At 39.6% G+C, this 19,969-nt stretch overlaps 2 protein-coding genes across 3 annotated transcripts in view; one reads left to right on the top strand and one right to left on the bottom strand.

The window, feature by feature from the left end:
- Nucleotides 1-9,586, top strand: part of tomm34 (translocase of outer mitochondrial membrane 34) — an 11,528-nt gene extending 1,942 nt beyond the window's left edge. For both annotated transcript variants that reach the window (XM_005724378.1, XM_005724379.1), the window contains exons 2-8: nt 4-153; nt 1,999-2,098; nt 2,396-2,548; nt 3,169-3,341; nt 3,552-3,699; nt 4,869-4,995; nt 6,724-9,586. In XM_005724378.1, coding sequence (XP_005724435.1) covers nt 24-153; nt 1,999-2,098; nt 2,396-2,548; nt 3,169-3,341; nt 3,552-3,699; nt 4,869-4,995; nt 6,724-6,825 — 933 coding nt within the window. In that variant the 5' untranslated portion in view covers nt 4-23 and the 3' untranslated portion in view covers nt 6,826-9,586. The remainder of the gene's footprint in view (nt 1-3; nt 154-1,998; nt 2,099-2,395; nt 2,549-3,168; nt 3,342-3,551; nt 3,700-4,868; nt 4,996-6,723) is intronic.
- A 5,997-nt stretch (nt 9,587-15,583) lies between these two features.
- Nucleotides 15,584-19,969, bottom strand: part of ywhaba (tyrosine 3-monooxygenase/tryptophan 5-monooxygenase activation protein, beta polypeptide a) — a 16,435-nt gene continuing 12,049 nt past the window's right edge. Inside the window, exon 6 of the mRNA XM_005724377.2 lies at nt 15,584-18,239. Within this exon, the coding sequence (XP_005724434.1) occupies nt 18,183-18,239 (57 nt within the window). The 3' untranslated portion in view covers nt 15,584-18,182. The remainder of the gene's footprint in view (nt 18,240-19,969) is intronic.

Genomic DNA, 19,969 nt, shown 5'->3' with positions numbered 1-19,969 from the left:
TAGGTAGGAGCCAGCAAGAAGACATGCCACCAAAACAGAAGTCCAAGTCCTGGGCTGAGCTGAAACAAGCTGGCAATGAATGTTTCAAGACAGGCCAATATGGCGAGGCCACAAATCTCTACAGCCAGGCAATCAAAGCGTTGGAGAAGAACAGTAAGTATTATAACCTGAGCGTGCATACACTTCACTGAGAAATGAGTGTGAAGTATGTTTTATGTTCCTGTGACCTTATTTGATATAAATCTGCATTTTCCTAGGGATGGAAATTGATCGATTTAGTGGTTCCAATTCCATTAGAGGTTCATGTTGTCTTCTCATTCGGTTCTCACTGGCTCCTTTGAGACTCACCACCATCATTAAGCAGCATATCCAAAAACATTAAATTCATGCAGATTAATTGCATGTGGTGGTCAAATGTGTGTGCATGCTGGAGGTATTTCCCCTCTTTGTTGATCAGTATTGAGGTTGTTACTCAAAAGACATATTACACACAACACTTTTCTTAAAAGAAATGCAGTACTTTGTAATGTAGTACTTCACTACTCCCAAGAGGAAGTAATTTGTTATAAGATTCTTTGCTCATAACCTTCATTACTTTAACATTTCACTACTGTAAAATGACCTGATAGTTACCAGTTAACAGTATAAACCTACTGGCACATTCCTGTTCCTCAACAAAAATCCCAATCCTAATGCAGACACACATACAGTCTTTCTCTTAGTATTCAGTTATGAACACAAAGCAAAGATGAAAACTAGCACAAGGAGACTTCACAGTGATTATGATTCTACTGTAGAAACATTACATTACTTTTGTGTTTCTCCATAAAAATAGAAGTAGAAACGGAGGCTGCAGCCTGACTGCTCATCCGTTTTTTACCTGTTGAAGTTCAGGGTTTGAGTTCAGGGGTTGGTATTTACTCAGCTTTAACATCACTCTGGGTCCTTGGCTAGCTTAGTGTTAGTATGCTTGCAAAGGGCCAAAGTTGTATTAGCAACATAATGCAGTTGTTTCCGTGTTGGATGTAGTTTGCACTCTCATCCTTTTGTGCAATAAAAATAAGTACACGCTGTAGACTGAACCGCTATTTTCCTCCTCCAGCACACAGATAAGCAGGATCGATAGGCAAGCAGACCAACAATTCCAAGGAATTGAATTATTGGGAACCTATTACTGGTTCTTAATTCCCATCCCTACATTTTTCTTCTTCTTCTTTTTTAAACTGGCATACAAAAAATTGTCCTAGTGGCTCCATAGTGCAATACTGCAGAGTTTGCGCTATTGCGCTGGCAAGAGACAGTTTGCTTGTGGGTTTATATTAGGAAGGGCTTTTGGCATAAAACTCTGCCAAAACAAATATGCAAAGCTACCTGCTCTGGTGACCCCTTGTGAATAAGGGAGCAGCAGAAGATATTTAGTAAAAAAGGTCTTAAACAATAAAATGAAACCCATATGAATGTAAAACCAGTGCTCTTTTATTTTCTTCTTCCTTTCCATTGGCTCTGACTAAAACCTCTTTGGGGAAAATCAGTGTGTGTACACTGACATCCCAAGTGAATATACTCAGTCTAGGTAGTCTCTCTATCTGCTTCCTCCACTTATGTGTGCAGCTCTGCACACATAAGTGCAATTAGTACTGCAATTAGTATTTAGTATTACAGTACAGGCAAAATGCTATAAGAATTGAGTGCAACATTAAATTGTATCAAATCCCTCATCTTCTTCGCTAGTCGCAGTTTCTAACATGGCTATTGTAGCATCAGGGAACAGCGAAGCAGTTTTTGAGAATTGATGCCATGTTGCAATAAGTAGAGACTTAAGACTTAAAAATATTTTACAATGTGCTTGACAACACTACAATGCTGTGTTGTGTGATTTGTGTTTTCTGGTCATTTAATGAATGTTTTCTTTCTAACAGTTGCACATGTCTTCAGATTAATAGGGTTATTTGTTGTTTGACGATCTGCTCTTAAACACATCGTTTTCTTCCTGTTAAGGTAAAAGGAATCCAGAGGATTTGGCCATTTTGTATTCAAACCGTGCAGCCAGCTACCTGAAGGATGGCAACTGTGGGGAATGTGTGAAAGACTGCAATATGTGAGTGTGATGTTGCAATTTGGATTTCATGCATCTTTCTTTCCTCAAATCTTACACCCTGATTTTCTTATTTGGGGTGTTTGATTGTGTGAGAACATCCAACCTTTGGTAATGTAAGATGAGGGAGACGCTTAAGTACATGAAATAAAAGCAATGTTTTGTTCTGTTCTGTATATTGACTTCTGTAGTTTTGTCCATTAAACTTATTGTTACATTTTTAATGACGATACGTCCATTTTCAGCCTGTTCATTATCAAAATATTATCTAAATTATGATTTTAACATGTTTTCTTTCAGGTCTCTGGAGTTATCCCAGTTCAATGTGAAGTCTCTGCTTCGTCGTGCTGCTGCCTCCGAAGCTCTGGAGCGTTATAGGCAAGCTTACGTAGACTACAAAACTGCTCTACAGATTGACTGCAACATAGCAGCAGCTCACGATGGCACCAACAGGTATGTTGTCTGTTAGCTAGCTGAGTGATGGTTATATTTTAGCTTACAATATAATATTTACCATCTCTGAGTTTCTATAGCTGCAGTACCTTAATACGAGCCTTTCCAATCGCACTGTGAACAATATCAACATATTGTGTTTGTATGGCATGTTACTGCCAAGTAGACCAATCACAGTTGTTTCCGAGTTTGATTTTCCAGATCGAAATAAACAAATCTAACCAGTTTACACTTTACAATTTACAGTTTTGCAGAAATATCAGTACAGAAATATCTGTTTTAGGAGGTTTAAAAAAACAGATGGTTTATGCATCTTCTTGGTCTGTTGTAGGTTTTAAACACTGTTCTGTAATCCCCCGTCCCCAAGAAAGAGATTATGAAACCATAATGAAAATACACAGACCTGACATTAGACCTACACATGAGTATTTGTAAATACATTAACAGAAGTGTCTTCACAGTATCTCTAATTGGCCAGCTCCATTAATTGAAGTAAAAGTGTTGACTCCTTGGTTCCATAGTTCAAGAACAGAACCTGAACTTGTGGGCAGAAGCACAAAAAGTTTGTTTTTCAGCTTCTTCTCTGTTCACATTCTTGTCACTGTTGTACTGTTTCTCAGGATGACAAAGGCACTCACAGAGACAGACGGTCCGTCATGGAGAGAAAAGCTTCCTCCCATTCCCACAGTTCCTCTGTCTGTGAAGGAAAAACTTGCCCAAAAGTCTGCAGGCAATGTCACCCAACAAAGTCCAACACCTCAGCAGAATGGCACAACGCAAACAAAAAAACCTGGTACATAGATTTATGAAAAATTATGTTATTTAAAATTATGTTATTGATTTGAATTGACTGAGTTCCTTGTTAGTGTCAAAGAGTTGACCAGCTTCATGAAAACATAACCATTCATTGGATTTTTTTAAAAGTTACTTAGAGACGGAGCAGCATTATCATATTCAAACTCTCTTTTTTATGCCCCCCACCTTTTCCTTACCTTCTCCTCAGCTCCCAGTGATAAAGAGATAAAGAAAGCTCAGGCCTTAAAAGAAGAAGGCAATGCCCTGGTGAAGAAAGGAGAGCACAAGAAGGCCATAGAGAAGTACAGCCAGAGCCTCAAACACAACCCTACAGAAGTCACCACCTACACCAACCGGTGAGCCTTGATCATCAGCATCTGTGTCTCTGCAGTGTTGTATTTAATATTGCTCCAACGAATATATCAACCATCATATATTATTTGGTCCTGTTTTTGTTTGTTTATAAAATAAAGACTCCTACAGATTTAGCTAAATATAGCTTTGGCAGTTATAAAAAACCTGACTATATAAGAATAGTAATATGTTCACAAAGGTGGATGATTTCAATATCGTTGAAACTGTGTTAAAGGGATTTGCATACCTATGAAAACTTTAAAGATGACATGGTATTCATAATATACATTTTAAGATTTTTGTTTTGATAACTTTTCTCTGCTTTAATATTCAGTTGCTTTATTTAATCAGGAGGCATTTGTACTGTGTTGGGCAGTTTCTGTGTAATGCCCATTGCCTATTAAGCCTGTTTTTTAGTGGCTGATGGAAATTTGCAAGCTGTAGCTTATATGGACTAACTGCTGTTGCACAGTAGATGAGTCATGTTTTTCTGCGTGACTGGACAAAAATGCTAAAATCATTAGCTCAGTACACAGATATTACTTTACACTTAAGTCTTTCCTGACTTTTTGACATGAGTAAACATAACACAGTAGCACTAGAAAACAATAACAAACACAAAAAAAAATATTAAAGAAATGCCGGGACTCTATTTCTCTGCCGCACTGTGACATGAATTCGGCCCCTTAGCTTGTTATATTTTCTTTGGAGGATCCTTAATGTGGATTTCTGACAATGAATGGTAAAGAATCAGTCTGAATCACATGATGGCCCTGGACTAAGATAAATATAAATTAAAAAGTAAACAAAAAACACTTTAGCTGGATATTATTTAAAGGGTTCGTTGAAATGGAGTTCACATTTAAAAATATTTTAGTAACAAATGAACAAATGAAGAGGCTAGAAAGCATTTAAAGGTAAAGTTTTAGGTGTGTCAGTCAAATAAAAGCTTAGACAAAATAATGAATAATCTTGAAGAACCTGAAAATAAATACAAATTCAGATTCATCCATTTTTGAGTGCTCTGATCACAGAGTGTTATACATGTAGTGAAGCATTTTAGATTGATAATTAATACATCATGGCAACATTATTGTTTGACTGGACCTTCAAATAAATAAAGATGCGCCCAGATGTTTTAAATGGGGTTTACTGTGTGTTGTGTGATTAGGGCGCTGTGCTACCTGTCAGTGAAGCAGTACAGAGACGCCATCAGAGACTGTGACGAGGCGCTGGTGATTGACAGCAACAATGTCAAGGCTCTCTACAGGAGGGCTCAGGCTCACAAGGAACTCAAGGTAAGAGCACGAGTCTTCATCACCGCGCTCCAGCTTCTGATTCCCACACAGCGCAATCAGACGTTAGTTTCAAAAGTGTCTGCAGGTTTTCAAGCTAAGCGACAAAATAAAAAGCATTTCCTGCCTTGATAATTACCAGCGTTTCCCCTGACAGTCTCTCCTCATTAGTAGTCAAAACACACAGAGGAGACAGTAAGCTCGGCACTCACAGCTACATGCAGTGAAAAGCTCAAGTCAGTGTTTGGAGGTTTGAGTTGTCAAAAAGACACGAAGAGAGTCGATTCTTCATTTCTACCTCATATTGTTCAACGTGATTTTTATCTAGACATCCAATTATCAGTGTCTCCTCTTCCATTGCCTTGAGTAACAGATAACCTGCCAGCGCAAGAAAACAAAAAGAGGGGGCGAGCGTGCAAAATAAACAAAGATTTATCATGTATTTTCTTTATTCATGTTCTTCTTTTCCTGTGATTGTGAATCTCAATACTACATCATTGATCATAGCTAGCACTATCTCAGCTGGGTTCAAGATCAGGTCACCTAAAGACGTGAATAAAAATAGTAGTTATTTCAGATAGAGAAGAAACAAGAAGGCATTGTCTACCGGTTACCCAGACTAGGGCACTAGTCACTCGTTTTTTAAAGCTCAGTCAATGCTAACCACCTAGTACCAGCTGTTCCTGTCTTAGTTGTGGGCTTTAAATCATTCAGCTGGTTGTGCAGAGAGGAACTCGTTTTTTCATCGTTTTGGACGGCATTTTTTTTCATTGTCACAAAGTACTAAAGGAAATGACTAGTTTTTTTGCTGGGTGACGTTTTGTATCTTGATCTACTTTGAGATGGAATTTAGAAAAAAATCAGTTTGAACATTTATTTTGTCGTGTGGGATTACAGTCACACTTACAGTCATAAGTGTGACTGTAATCCCGTTTTAATATTAAATGGTAGCTAAACAGAGGTGTATTTAAACACAAGAGAACCTTCATTATGTGATTAGTGTCACTTGTTTACCCATGTTTAGTGTTTCCCATAGAAATAGATTGAATTTGTGAATATATAAATAAATAATAAAGCACATATGCTTTGTGACAAAAAGTAATGGGATAGTTATCAACTTCTTCCTCATCCTCTACTGTCTTTGACTGAACCCAAAGGCAGTCGTCCTTGTTCTGCTCTGAATCTGGTCTGTGAGCCTCAAGACTTCCAAATAGATGTCCAGAACAGAACAAGGACTACTGTTGCCTGATGCAGTCCAACATGGTGGAATCAGACCCTGACCCGTCACAGGATGACAGTCGAGACTGCCACAACAACAGCAATCTGATCAGACTGTTCACAGGGAAACATGAAACAGAAAGTTCAGTTGATGCTCAGGTCCTATCAAAATAATGGCAAGGGGATCTTCTCAAAGTAAACTGATTGAGTTGTTTTCTCAGATGAATGAAAATTTAAAACTAAATAGCAAAATATATGCAAACTATAAGACATTATTATTTACTTGTTAGTTCCAAGCTGGTTTGTTTTTAAAAATGTTCAAGTTTACCTTGTGAGAAAGCACATACGTCAACTGTGGATTAAATTGCATTGTTCTGAACTGTGTTGATTGTTTTTATGCAGATATTGGTCACTGACTCTGTTCTACTGAGGTGTTTTTACTTTCAGTTTCTCTGACCTTGTCAGCATTGTTTCATTTTTAATCTCTGAAACTTTTTGCCTTCTCCCCTGCAGGACGTCAGAGCCTGTGTGGACGATCTGAACACTCTGCTGAAAGTGGAACCAAAGAACTCGGCCGCCTTGAAGCTCCTGCAGGAAGTGCAGAAGAAGAAATGAGGACAGGTCAGGGACTAGAGGCAGCAGTAAGGATGTGTCACTGCTCTGAGTGCAAGAAGCCAAAGTCATCTTTTTTTTATAAGAATCAGTTGGTGGAGAATAGCAGAACAGTGACATGATTCTACTGTCTGTGAGTCCAAGACCAGGCCCGTGTTTCCCAAAACTCCTTCACTGAATTCCTGTTTGATGTGTTTACTCTCACTTGAACAGACATGAAGTTGGTCTCAAGGTGCTTGTAGAAAACCACATCAGCTCTGGATACTTAGAAATGATGTTGGAATAGGAATGAAGCAGCCTTGGAAATATTTCTTTTACCACTTTTAGCTTGTCAGTTTCCAATCATCCAGTATTTATGGTTATTTATTTTACTCACACACCTCAACCTGGTTCTGAGAATAAACGTTTACCATCGTCATTTGTAAAACTTGAGCAGGCAGTCAGCTATCGTGACGCTCCTGCTGGGTGCCAGAACTTAAATTTGATGTTAATGTATGTTTTGACAAATAAATTTACCTCAAGGGTATGCACCTAAGGACTTTTCCAAGACAAAAAACTATGATCATATTCAAACCCTGTGAAACAGGTCAGTCAACAAGTTTACTTTGCTGATGCAAAATCTGAGATGCAGCTGAATTCTCCAAAAAATAAGCCAAGTTGAATCAGACATGACATAGAAATCTGAGAGACTACAGGAATAGCAAAGAGGGTGGCTCTGTGGGTAGGGTTGGCGCTTACTATCGGAGCTTGAGTGTCATGGTACCACTACATGGCCATAAATGACATGAGGAAGGCAAAAAAATGCCTTCATATTAGCAGGCTGAGGTCTTTTAGGTAACCATGGATAAAATATTATCTTAAAGTTTGATGAATCCAAAAAGTTTTGACAGAAACTGAAAGAGTTTTTCCTTAGAAATCAGTTGCTGTTGAGAAGCCCACTTTAGAGTTAAATCACAAAGCTTCTGTAAACACTGGTGATCATAGACGTTAAGTTTCAAGGTAACAGCCAATTCAGATGTTTTCACTCTCAGGTAGTGTACTTATTTATCCCATGTTTGGAGTACATGTTTCTGTTTCTAGGTCCTTTGATATTTATAATGTCCATGCCATATAGGATAGCTTGCATAGATTTCCTCAGTAGAGTCTGATCTAGTTAACTTGTGAGGCAGTCATATGCCTGCAGAGCTGTTTGTGTGAGAGTTCAAGTAGCAAGCCTTTTGCAGCATATCACTACAGTATGTATGCTTTGGATTTAATTTCCTGGAATAAAGGAAAACGTTTCTTTGGCATTTCTTCTTAATTACTCCGATGTAGGAAGGTGTAGTGATGCTGCAGATTTTGATGTCAACAAAAGAATTGCCTTTTTGTTTTTGTAGGCCAGCCCAGAAGTTCGTACTGCCCCGGTTCCTTCAGCCAAAACGTGATTCGGACTTTCCCAGGAAGTAGGCTCAGTGGGGAGTAAAATTTTGTAATACCTGTACGTTTTGTACAGAATGATGATCTTTAAAAATTCATGATATGTTTGTGCTTTAAGAATAAGCAGTTGCGAGCTGTAAAATGTTAATGTTAGGACACAAACCAAGGGTGTTCAACTCATTGTAGTTAAAGGGCCACATATGGCGCAATTTGACCTGCAGTGGTCGAGAGCCACTGATAAATTACATTAGCTGACCTGCTAAAGATGTGAAGTCTGTAAATGTTCCAATGTTTTAATGAGCCATCAGTTTTAACGATAGTATTTTAGTTCACTGCTTTTGATCCATGCTGGTATCTCAGCAGTGCGTTTTATTGATAAAAATGTAGTTGTTATTGATCGAACTGTCACCTGACATGTAATGGGTGTGTTGGACCCATGTTTGACTCACTTGCTATAAACAAACCTCACCAAGGTTGCTTCTAACTTTAACGTCACACCACTAGGCTGTTATGGGGCATGTGAGAGCGTAGAAATTCTCAGGTGGCCGTCACCTCCTTGCACATTTTTTACAAGCCAATGAAAGACTTGTTGAACGGGCTGTTTGATGGACGAGTCTTACTGGATTTTTGAAACCATGAAGGCTTCGATGGTGACGACTCAAGAAAAGCTTAACTGAACAAAGTATGAAAATCTGTTAACCGCAGACCTTTTTTGAACATCTAAAAAAGAATAAATAAGATAATACATTTAAAAAAACAAACAAAAAATGCACTGACTTTAAGGCAAGTGAAGTGGAAATAAAACATACCAACTCATTTCCAGGTTGTAAGACTTGTGCAGTCTGTTTATGGTTCAAATTATAACTAAGAGCGGAGTCCTTCTCTGGTTATCTGCATATATTATCTCTGTCACCTATTGGACACCACATTCTTACTACTTTGCTTCATTTCATTTCTCTGTCCCAAGTGAGAGAGGTTGGCTTGGTACTTTAGCTTCGGAACGTCGACTTGTTCCCCTTCTCTTGACATATGCAGTATGTGAACCAAGTAGTAGTGTCCTCACACGGGTCCTTATGTACAAAGTATTGCCTCATTCTGTGAACTTTCTATTTCATTGTAGATAGAGTAAAATTTCTTATTAACTTGCTGTAGCTTAGCATCTCCATCCTGACTAAAGTGCCTGTGTCCATCTTTCATCTGCTGAAGCTAAAATCATGTTTTTTGTTTCAGTGACAGCACCTCCACATGTATATCAAGTTATTCATTCAGGGAAACTTTGAAGCACATCTATGCTTGATCCTTTGTTTTATCTCACTGTTGTTTTTGCAGTTTGTTATTTTAGTTTTGTCACTTGCTTCTGTTTTAACTGCAAATAAATTTGAGGGGAAAAAAAGATTGAGCATGCTCTACCTTCTTTTAGTCTTTAAAATAAAATATGACAGCACTTGATCACTTGGCAGAGCATCAGATGAAAGTAAGACAAACTAACTACACCCCTACTAGCTTGGTAGTTATTAGCTTACCCCTTTAAGTGCTAAGATACCTTATTTTGTATATGTGTTGGTGTTGCTGCTTCTAAAAAAGACAAATGACACAAGTGACACAGGTTTACAGTTTCCCCCAATTTGCTAAGCTGACCAGGTGCTGCATACAGCGTCATACTTACTGTAGGATTTGATCGTCTCATTGATTTATACAATCCTCATCCACAACTACACATGGATTTGCTTGTGTCTATGTAACATAAACAGCAAGAAGAAATAAGTTTTTTTTAATCTGGATGGCTTTGTGCAATCTTTTTTCAATATGACACGAATTATTAAACTTAAAATCTTTCTTGCCTACAAAATCTTGAATAATAAGGCCCCACCTCATAGTACCATATTATCCTGACCAAACACTTCGCTCTCAGACTGGTGGCTTACATGTGGTTCCTAGAGCTTTCAGACGCAAAATGGGAGACAGCGCATAAAGCTTTAAGGCATCTCTTTTTTTGGACCCGGTTCCCGTTTTGATTTCGGAGGCCGGCCCTTGGTTTTGTTTTTAGGTTTGTTTTTAAACTTTCCTTTTTTTTAAAAAACTGATTCCAATAGTTACAGGCTGGATCAGCTTATCCTGAACCATCCCTTAGTTATGCTATAATAGGCCTAGACTGCTGAGAGGCTTCCCATGATGCACTGGATACTTTCTCTTCTTTATGTGGGAAACTCTGGGAAGATCAGAACCTTCTGAAGTATTCACACCAGGCTGTCTGGCACCAACAACCATACCACTTTCAGAGTCATTAAATTCAGCGGTCCCCAACCCCCGGGCCGGTCCCTGAGTCGTTTGATACCGGGCCGCGAGAGTTGAGGCTCGAGTGTGAAATGTATGGTTTTCAGGGTGTTTACCAGTTTTTATCGTTATTTTTTTTAATCGTTTTTATCGTTAACGCTGTTTCCCTGGGTCTTTTCCCGTGTGTTATGCATAAATTATTTATCTGCAACAACTTAAAGGCCGGTCCGTGAAAATATTGTCAGAAATCATCAGCATAGCTTTTTTTATTTATTTATTTATTTTACATAAAGATTAGCATATTTTATAGTCAAATGAAAACATCGAATTCCATTTGTTATGTTTGGAGGTTTTCCTCCTCATCTGTACACACAAGTCAGCCTCAAATCGAAAGTGCAACCAAGAAATTGAGATAAGTGCTGTTTTTGTTGGCAGCACACTCAGACATGACTCCTTCCCCAGATCCGGTCCAGTTCAGTCAGGCAGGAGAGAAGCCAACAACTTCACTTAACTGTAAAGCACTTACAAAGAACTACAGCAGCTTGTCTTTCCTCTCAACTAGTTTTCTAAAAGAAAAAGAAAAGTATCTGTCAAATCTAATAGTGTTTCCTGTGAACTACAGATAAAAAAAACAAAACAAAAACAGGTTGGCATTTTGCAATGCAGTCAATAAAAAAAATAAGGTTCACAGACAAAACCATTCATCAGGCCTGACGTAACCTTTAACACCTCTTTACCTCCTAATGTGTCTCATTATGCTCAGCTTGACTAACTTCCTTCAGTAATTCAGTTTCAGTTTTACCAAATTACATAGTTCTGGGCACAAAACTAATGGTCTAATATCTCCTGTACACAAAGAAAGATCCAGAAATCCTGCATAGCCCTTAATTAATAGATGTACAATGCTCAAGTAGCAGTTAACTATCATCTACATTCACACCACTCAATCTCTCACCCCGCTGAGTGTGCGCACAATAAAATATTCAGAAAGACAGCACATCAAAGTGGATTCAACACTCGGAGAGCGAAAACGAGCTCAAACAGATAAAAATACGAAAGACTCGAGCAGCCAGAGCCCGATATATTCAGGGGGTGTTTAGAGGTAGTGCAGACTCTGAGCTGCACACCCGATGATCCATCCTCTACTTAATATTGACATTTTTAGCTAAATCTGCATTTCAAAAGATCACTGCTGCCATAGTCAGTCCTGAAAAACCATATATAAAAACATGTTAAAATTAAATACAAGTGTATCTGAACCTGCGTCATGTTCATATAGTCAGATATTTCAGAGTCACAAGTTCACATATCACTTTATCTTCTTCACATCTGTGATGAATCCGTTTAGGATCATTAGTGAACCTAGCCTAGCATAGATGTCCTTGGGCTGCAGGATGAAATCTGAGTACCTGGAGGAAAACCACACATGCAACTCCACAGAGAAAGGCCCCAGCAGGGGTTCAAACCAGTTCTAACCACTCCATCGCCATCCTGTCCGTCTTTCACAGGATATTTTAGGTAACTCTCATATTTGGTGCATTGTTTTGTACTTTGATGCTGTGTGAGCACTGGAGGAGTAGATTATTTCCCCTCAGACGGCTTGGAAACGGTTGCAGATTGCATCAGCTCTTAGAGCAGTGGCTCTGGGCGTTACTGGGGCTGAAGCAAATGCCTCAAACTGACGTGACTTGGGACCAGCGTGGTCCTCCATCACAGTAATATTCACTTCAGGGGATACTGGAGGGTAAAATTCCTCCGGCTTTAAATAGTTGTTTGTAGCAGAGGTGCCTTTAGATTCTGTTGGCTCTCCATTTTTCTTGGAAACCAGCTGCCTGAAGCAAACCCTCTCCCCCCTTCCCATTGGTTCAAACATTTAAACTTTTTCCACTGATGTAATTTCACACTCAAGTCAAACCTTTTTAAAAGTGATGGTTGTTTATTCCTTTACTATAACTGCAAACCCACTTATATGGCAACTATAACAATAGTAAAGTTTTCCAGATAGATGGCTGTTTCAGTGTATAAAGTGGAGGTGCTACGTTTGCAGTCTTTTCCAATTCAAAAAGTTTTAGAATACATTTCAAACAGTGAGACCGATGTGAAATTTATAAACATTTCAAAGTGATGTCATGTGCTTTATGTAGTCTATACTGGTCTATTTGATATCCCCGTGTTGGTGTTGAGGCTCCATCATCCTCATAATGTTGGTCCAGGATCAACAGTCATATCTTGGAATGTGGAGGGTAAACCCCTTTTATATAAAACTCTTCTGGTAAGCATTTCAGATGTTTTCTTTATTAATTTATACAAAAAAAAAAAAAAAAAAAAAAAAAATTGTATCATCGTTTTCTTGTTAGCCAAATTTAGGCTAGTCATGTTAGTTTCCTAGTGAAAGTTCTTAATAGCTTCTTGGGTAATGCTACCTGAACGCTTAGACGTGACTGGCCAGGTGAAATGTTGATCCTGTACCAACATTGTACATCTATTCAATTCAGTAGTTTTATTTACATAGCGCCAAATCATGACAGCAGCTCCTTCAAGGCACCTTCAATCAACCACTGTTGAGCAAGCACTTGGCAACAGTGGGAAGGAAAAACTCAATTTTAACCAGAAGAAACCTGCAGATCCAGGTTCAGGGAGAGGCAGGTTTGTTTGATCAAGGTCTTTTAACACCCATTGCTCATTCGATCTGAATCAGCTGATAGATCTGTAAACTTGTAGCTTTTTTTTTTTTCTTAAACGAAACTCCAAGGGTGGCCTCATCCAAACCACGTGAGAACATTCATCTTATATAACAATGTAAACACATGACAAAGGGTGGTAACAAGAACATTTTCCTTTAAGATTTATATTTATTTGGAGACCATTTCCAGCAAACTAAATGCACCAGGATAGTTGCTATAGTTTGTTTACTCTGCTGCAGAATGCAAAGCATACCAGCCTACAGGAAGATTGCAGTGTACACCTGGTAGTCAGGTCAGATTGAGCTTGAATCATGTTCTCACCATAGAATAAATTCTCTGGAGATGTAGCTCTGTAGTCCGAGCGGTTGACCCAGATATTGTGATGGCATTTGCACAAATTAACTAATCCCACAGCAAAAACCAAGCAGAGATCAATTATAAGCACCTAAATAGTACATATGTGAAAACATCCTTAGATTACTCCCTGGAAGTCTTTTCTGGACAGACATCTTCACTTCTCTCCTGCCCCACCCAGCTCCCTCCGAGCTCCTCCACTTCACAAAGTGAAAGTTAAGTTGAAGGATCATGGTTCTGATGTAAAAGAGGCTATACAGTGTGTCGTGCAGACATGCAAGATGTCATAATAGGCCTGAGTGAATGATACATAGAAGAACAACATCTTAATCACGAGATTTGGCAATTTAATCTGGTAAGGTTTTTCCCCCCCATTCTCATAGACCGATTGATTAAATCCCTACAACTCAGTGTTCAGAGGTTACCATAAATATTCAGTGAAGAGCAGATTTAAAAAAAACAAAACAACAACATCCATCCGCTTATCTCAAACACACACACGTCACACACATGGGGGGGAAAAAAAAAGAAAAGATGTTTGCCAGCTGGTACAAAGTGATTCTGGTTTCCATGGAAAGTACAGCCCCAGTCATCAATGTTTTCAATAACTCATGCACCTGGATATTGGGGTTAGGGGTGGGGCTACTTTTCCTTACAAGTGTCCTGACACAGACAGCTGTAAGTCATCAGTATCTGAGAGGCCTCCCCTTCATCATTTTCATAGAACCAAATGTAACCTATTCGTGTGAGCTGTCGGTGACCTCTGGAGCATTTTTAATTGGTTATCTGACTAAAATTATGACTCACCTTGTGCTTCAGTCTCCGAGTGAAATTCTAGTGTTTTACGAGTCTGTTTTTTTAGCCAAAAAAGCCGACTTGTGTCTTCACATTCTACCTTCACAGGGTAACGATGCAGCTTGCTAAATAGCCTTGAAATAAACTAAACATGGTGACTTCTGGTTCCAAAATCCCAACACTGAGGCTTCAAAATGCCCAGTTCAACACAGTGGCTACATCAGGCTGTGGTAATCATTCAGATGACTGTAAGGGATGCACAGAAGTGGAGTTTTGTTACGTCATATTATGTTCTGCATGTATACAAAGCAAAATTATAAAGGAAGTGAACCACTACACGAGAAATAATATAAATTGAGTATAAAAAGTCTGATGCTGATGAAAATTCCCTTCAAGCCATGCATGGATTGAGTCTCTGGGTCTGGATACTCGATAAGAGTTTGTAAAGGTGTGATGCTTAATGTCCACAATTTAATCAAAGCCACGTTGAGCTGACGTTTCCTTCTGATAAAATGCAAATCCTTTGATATCTAAACACACCAAAGAAAAGCCTTTATGGCTGAAGGTAGAGGGAAGAGAAAAACATCAGAGGCAGAAGTTCCAACTATAGTTACTCGGACCTCATAAAGACAGCAAACATCTGATGCTTCCTTATTTTACAAACGACCGTTCTAAAAGCAGAAGAATACAGCGAGCTCCTGTTGTACTGCTGAATATTTGCATTTTTGCCTCAACTGTGCTTTAAAACTCGTTTCTGACTTTGGCTGTCACTAACTCCCAGATGTGACATCTTGGACGGCGTTCATCTTTAATCAGAAAACTCCACAAACAAAAAACCCCCCAAAACAAACAAAAATCATGTGGCCATTGGTGATAATAAACAGAAGAGGGCCGATTCGAACTGATAAAACCTTTATTTCACTTTAAATCGTCTTTTACATTTTGTCCTGTTTATAACATGTAAGGTGAAACTAGAGTTGGAATTTTTTTTTTTTTAAAAGACATACACAAATCTATTATTACGTCAATAACCAGGGAGGGGTGTGGGGTGGGGGGGTATCGAAGGGTGGTTTTTTTTTCTTTTTTTCTTCTTTTTTTGTCATTTTCTCATTTTTATAGGTGTCCTGAAGCTAACTCTAAATTTTCACAACCACGTGCGCTGCTAAGCAATAAAACCGTCACAGAAGCAAACTTTTTTTGTTGTTGTTATTTTTTGGGTTATTTTTTTTTTTCCTTTTTTTTTATTTTAAGCAGAATACTGGTCAGTAAAAACAAAATGATTTCAGATACCAGATATACAGACAGGCTCGGTGCCACATTCACTACTGCATGGGATCATTTTTTTCCTTAAAAAGCGTAGAATAACTGCCTTTTTGTTCAGCTAACGAGAAAAAGAGCGGCAGGAGGGAGGAACTGGGTTTTTTTTTCCTGCTTTTCCAACCTTTTAAACATCAGTGCATGAAAACATGTGTCCCCAGCAAAGTAAAGTAAAACAAAAACATTGAGACGTATGACTTCTCTACACCTACAGAGTGGAATGTCGAGATGGTTGATGACAAGGTTATTGTGACACTGAGCGCGAGGGGGGCGGCGCTACCAACAAAACAAAAACAGGATTTCTGGTTAGCTGACGTCCGCCTATATTTCATCACATCTCAGTCTAAAAACGGGGGTCAATTGTGGGGGTTTGCCTTGCTTCAGAGCGTGAACAGTATATTGATATTGGACAGCAAAAACTGGGAGGAAACGTTTGCCAGAAAAGAAAACCAGGAGTGAGATTGGAAAATGAGCTAGAAAATGTACCGTAAGTTGCTGATTGAGCGTTGCCTCCTTTTGATGCAGTGGACAGATCTTTAGATTGCCTCGGCATATCTACGCATGCTTAGCAAAACTGGTCCGAACTACGTGTTCTCCCTCCCACACGTGCACCTGTTGTGGACTCTAACTGCACCACAGGTGACATTTAAAAACAATGCTTCCTTTGTTTACATCTCTAACAAGTCTCATTTTAGTTTCGAGCTTAAAAAGGCCAAATATTTTTGCATGTTGTTAGCAGAATTTCACAATCAAGTCAGATTTGTATTTTTAGGTCCATCTTACTGATATTTTTTTTCCTCTGCAGCTCACCTGGAACGATCAGGTAAGAAATGAGGAAGCAGTGAGTTTAAGTGTCAGTCCACAGAGTGCACAATTTCTGCGGCAGCAGATTTGTACTGCGATAAATGAAAGCGTGCATTCTTGCTGGTTGATCACACTATTCAGCAGCAAGTGGAAACTTAGAACTTGTCTGAACTTGCCCGTGCAAGCAGTGAGGAGGGCGCAGAGGGAAGCGAGGGGTCTGGGACGGGGATGGTGTGAGGGGATAAGTACCAAAAAAACTAAACAAAAAAGTGACTGGGTGAAAGGAGAGGAAAAAAAAAAAGCCCAAGCGTGAAAGAGCAGCTGACTGCAACGGCTTCAAAAGTTCTCTGCAAGCATGTGTTCAACGAACAAGATCCACAAAACCGTTCTGTTTTCCAAAAGACAGATTTACAGTTAAGCTCTAAAAATGTTTTACAATTTTACAGTCTCCAAAAACCACAAAGATTAGTTTGATTTGTTATACAAACACACAAAAGTAATTAAAAAGACAAAGAAAAAAAACAAGCATTTGCAAAGATAAATGAACATGTTTATAACCGAGGGGGGGGGACAGTAGTACTCGATGTTCAACAGCACCTGACAGGAGGTGGATTTCAGGAGCAGGTGGAGGGTGGGTTGGGGTCGTCCCATTTTGCGGTGGAAAATATCCTAAATTGAGTCAAACGTGAAGGTGGAATGTATGTGCTTTTGCTTTTAATCATTATCCAAATCATTTTTCTTTGAAGCCCAGTGCAGGGATTGTTAAATAGAGAAACAAAAGCAGGTGAGTGTTTGATTACGCGGCAGGTGAGGCGCTTTTGATTTGGGGTTTTTTCCCCCTCTTTAGACTCGTCAGTGTCACAATACAGCCTTGTAAGGAGGACCCTTCTGTATAAACCTCAGCAGAATTGCACTGCTGCCCGAAACACACACACAACCCACTCCCACTCCCTCCCCCCAACCCGTCACTCCCGTCCCCCCCCCAATCCCAGCTCAATATCGATTTTGCCATCAAACAAGGGCTCTTGGTGGCAAGGTGGAGGAAAAACTAAGCAATCACAGTGTTTGTTGAAAATAAATGGACAGTTTAATAACCTTTGTTTGTTTGTTTTTGTTTAAAGTGGAATAAAACCAGCCATTTTTTGCCAGTACACTAAGAAAAGCCAAAACAGAAGGAATGGACAACTATATAAATGCATTAACTCGCTAGAGAGAGGAGTGGGGGTCAGGAGGGAAGGGACTGAGATGTTAGGAAGGAGGAAGTGAGGGGAAGAGTGGAATGAAGAAAGAAAGATAAGAGGCGAATGTCGGCTCTAGGAGACGTTAATTTATTTGGTGGTTCTGGATAAAAACCCTCCCCGCGTGCTATAAGACTAGACTGGCCAGTGGTTTTTAGTTGCTGGCCTGCAATGGAGTGCCGTGATCGAGGGAGGGTGACAGGGATGGATTAAATGGTGGGGGTGAAAGAGTAGTTTTCTGGGGGGGTCCTCCTCTCATATCTGTTTTTAATATTTGTCTGAAGGGCAGGTACTATTCATGCTGTTGGTTATACAGAAGGGAAGTCGGGAGGCTGGGACTGAAAAAGTGGGACGAGGGAATGAACGGGTCGTTTATGTGTACGAAGAGGAGGAAGTAGAGAAGAAAGAGGAAGAGAGATAAAAGGAGGAGGAGGAAGAGGAAGAAGAGTGTGGGGATGGGTTAACAGTGAAGTGCGCTCTAGTTCTCTCCATCGCCGGCCTCACCCTCATCTCCCTGGTTTTCCGATGTCCACAGCTGCAGAGAGAGAGAGAAAGAGAGAGAGAGAGAGAGAGAGAGAGAGACATCTTTCAGTGTCGTCTTCCAGACTGCGAGGCACAAAGGAAGGTTTGAGCATCTTCAAACACTCAGCCTGAGCATCTCTAACAAGTGTTTCGTGATGCTGTCGAGCTATTTTTGGTAGTCCATCTTCATCTGCTTTTATTTTCACCATTTCTCCTCCAGTCCAGTTCACTCCAACTCCACTTCCCAGAAAGCTTTTCAACAACCAGGAGTGAATATACTGCAGCAGAATAGCTGCTACATATAAATACACAGATCTGCAAGGGGGAAACGTACAAGTCCTGATTCGGTGCAGCTCAGGAGCAGGAATCTATTCAGTGCAATCTTTTTGTCATTATTACGGTTTTAGAAATCCCTGTGTCAAGCTCCCCTCATGATAATAACAGTTCAAGGGCAAAAACAGAGTCATAAAGAACAGCATTCTTTACTGAAGGCAAAAACATTTACTTCTGAGTTTTGTGGCTGCCAAGAATTGTTCTATTATTACACTTAATTGTAGCTTCTTGAGAGAACCACAGTATTAGGGCTCATTCAAGTACACTTGAGGTGCTTAAAAATGCACTAACACCAGCTGCAACGAGTTGATGACCAATTGATAATGAAAGAGCCACTCCCAAACTTAAAGGGTGACCTTTGAGGTGGTTTTCCCTTTGTGATAAATATAAATGGTGAATCTTCTAATTAAACATGGCCAGCGTTTCAAATAACGAGGTTTGGTATGTAAGAGTAATCCCTATAAAGAAAAAGCTCAGGCGCCAGGCTGCTATAAACACTCAGAGTGGTTCTCTTGGAGATCTGTACTGATGTCGAAGAGAGTGGATACCCGTTATCGGATCATCTGAGGCAGTGTTTCCCAACCACTTGAAAATGATGAGGTGTGCTGTGGAAGATTATTTGGTTCCTCCTGATTAGTACTCTAAGCGATCAGCGTGAGTAACGGGCAGAACAATTACATTCTTCCTCTAGAGGGCAGTACAACGATCTGCTCCAAGGCTACGTTCACACTGCAGGTCTTGATGCTCAATTCCGATTTTTTGATCAAATCCGATTTTTTTTGTCTGCTCGTTTACACTACAAATAAAATGCGACAGCAAACGTCCTCCAGTGTGAACGCTCAAAGCGGCCCGCATGCGCGAAAGAAGATTTAACACACAACTCGCTCTGTTTAGACCCAGAGCAACAGTATTGTTTGACTGATGGCCCTTAATATAAAAGACTTCGGATTTTACGTTTCCCAATTTTTGCTTTAAGTTATTGTTATTTACATAATAATGTAGATAACCTAATAATTATCCTTATTGCTGTTTAAGAGAGGAGCGGTGCTTCAAAGGATAGTTGCAGATTTCTGTCAGAATCTGCAGATTATACAGTACAAATAAAATGTTCACGTTGTCTTCCCAACAGTTTCACTGACATCTACACTGGATGGCCAGGAAGCATTCGCGATGTCTTCTCGGGCGCTTCTCCAGTGCTGATAATTAGCGTCTGTCTTGTGTCAGTGACGTAAAAGACTGATTTAATGCGACATGACCGTTCAAACAGCAGTCTCTTTCTAAAACATCGGATATGTATCGGATTCAGTACCACATACGAAAGGGACCCAAATCGGATTTGAAAATATCGGATTTGTGCCGTTCACACCGTCATACCATGATCTGATATGGGTCGCATAGGGTCAAAAAAAA

The sequence above is a fragment of the Pundamilia nyererei genome, unplaced genomic scaffold (genome assembly GCF_000239375.1).
Source record: "Pundamilia nyererei isolate P.nyererei 1_Seehausen unplaced genomic scaffold, PunNye1.0 scaffold00012, whole genome shotgun sequence".
Lineage (NCBI taxonomy): Eukaryota > Metazoa > Chordata > Actinopteri > Cichliformes > Cichlidae > Pundamilia > Pundamilia nyererei.
Note: the sequence above shows the minus strand (reverse complement) of the source record. Positions and strands in the feature narration are given on the sequence as shown.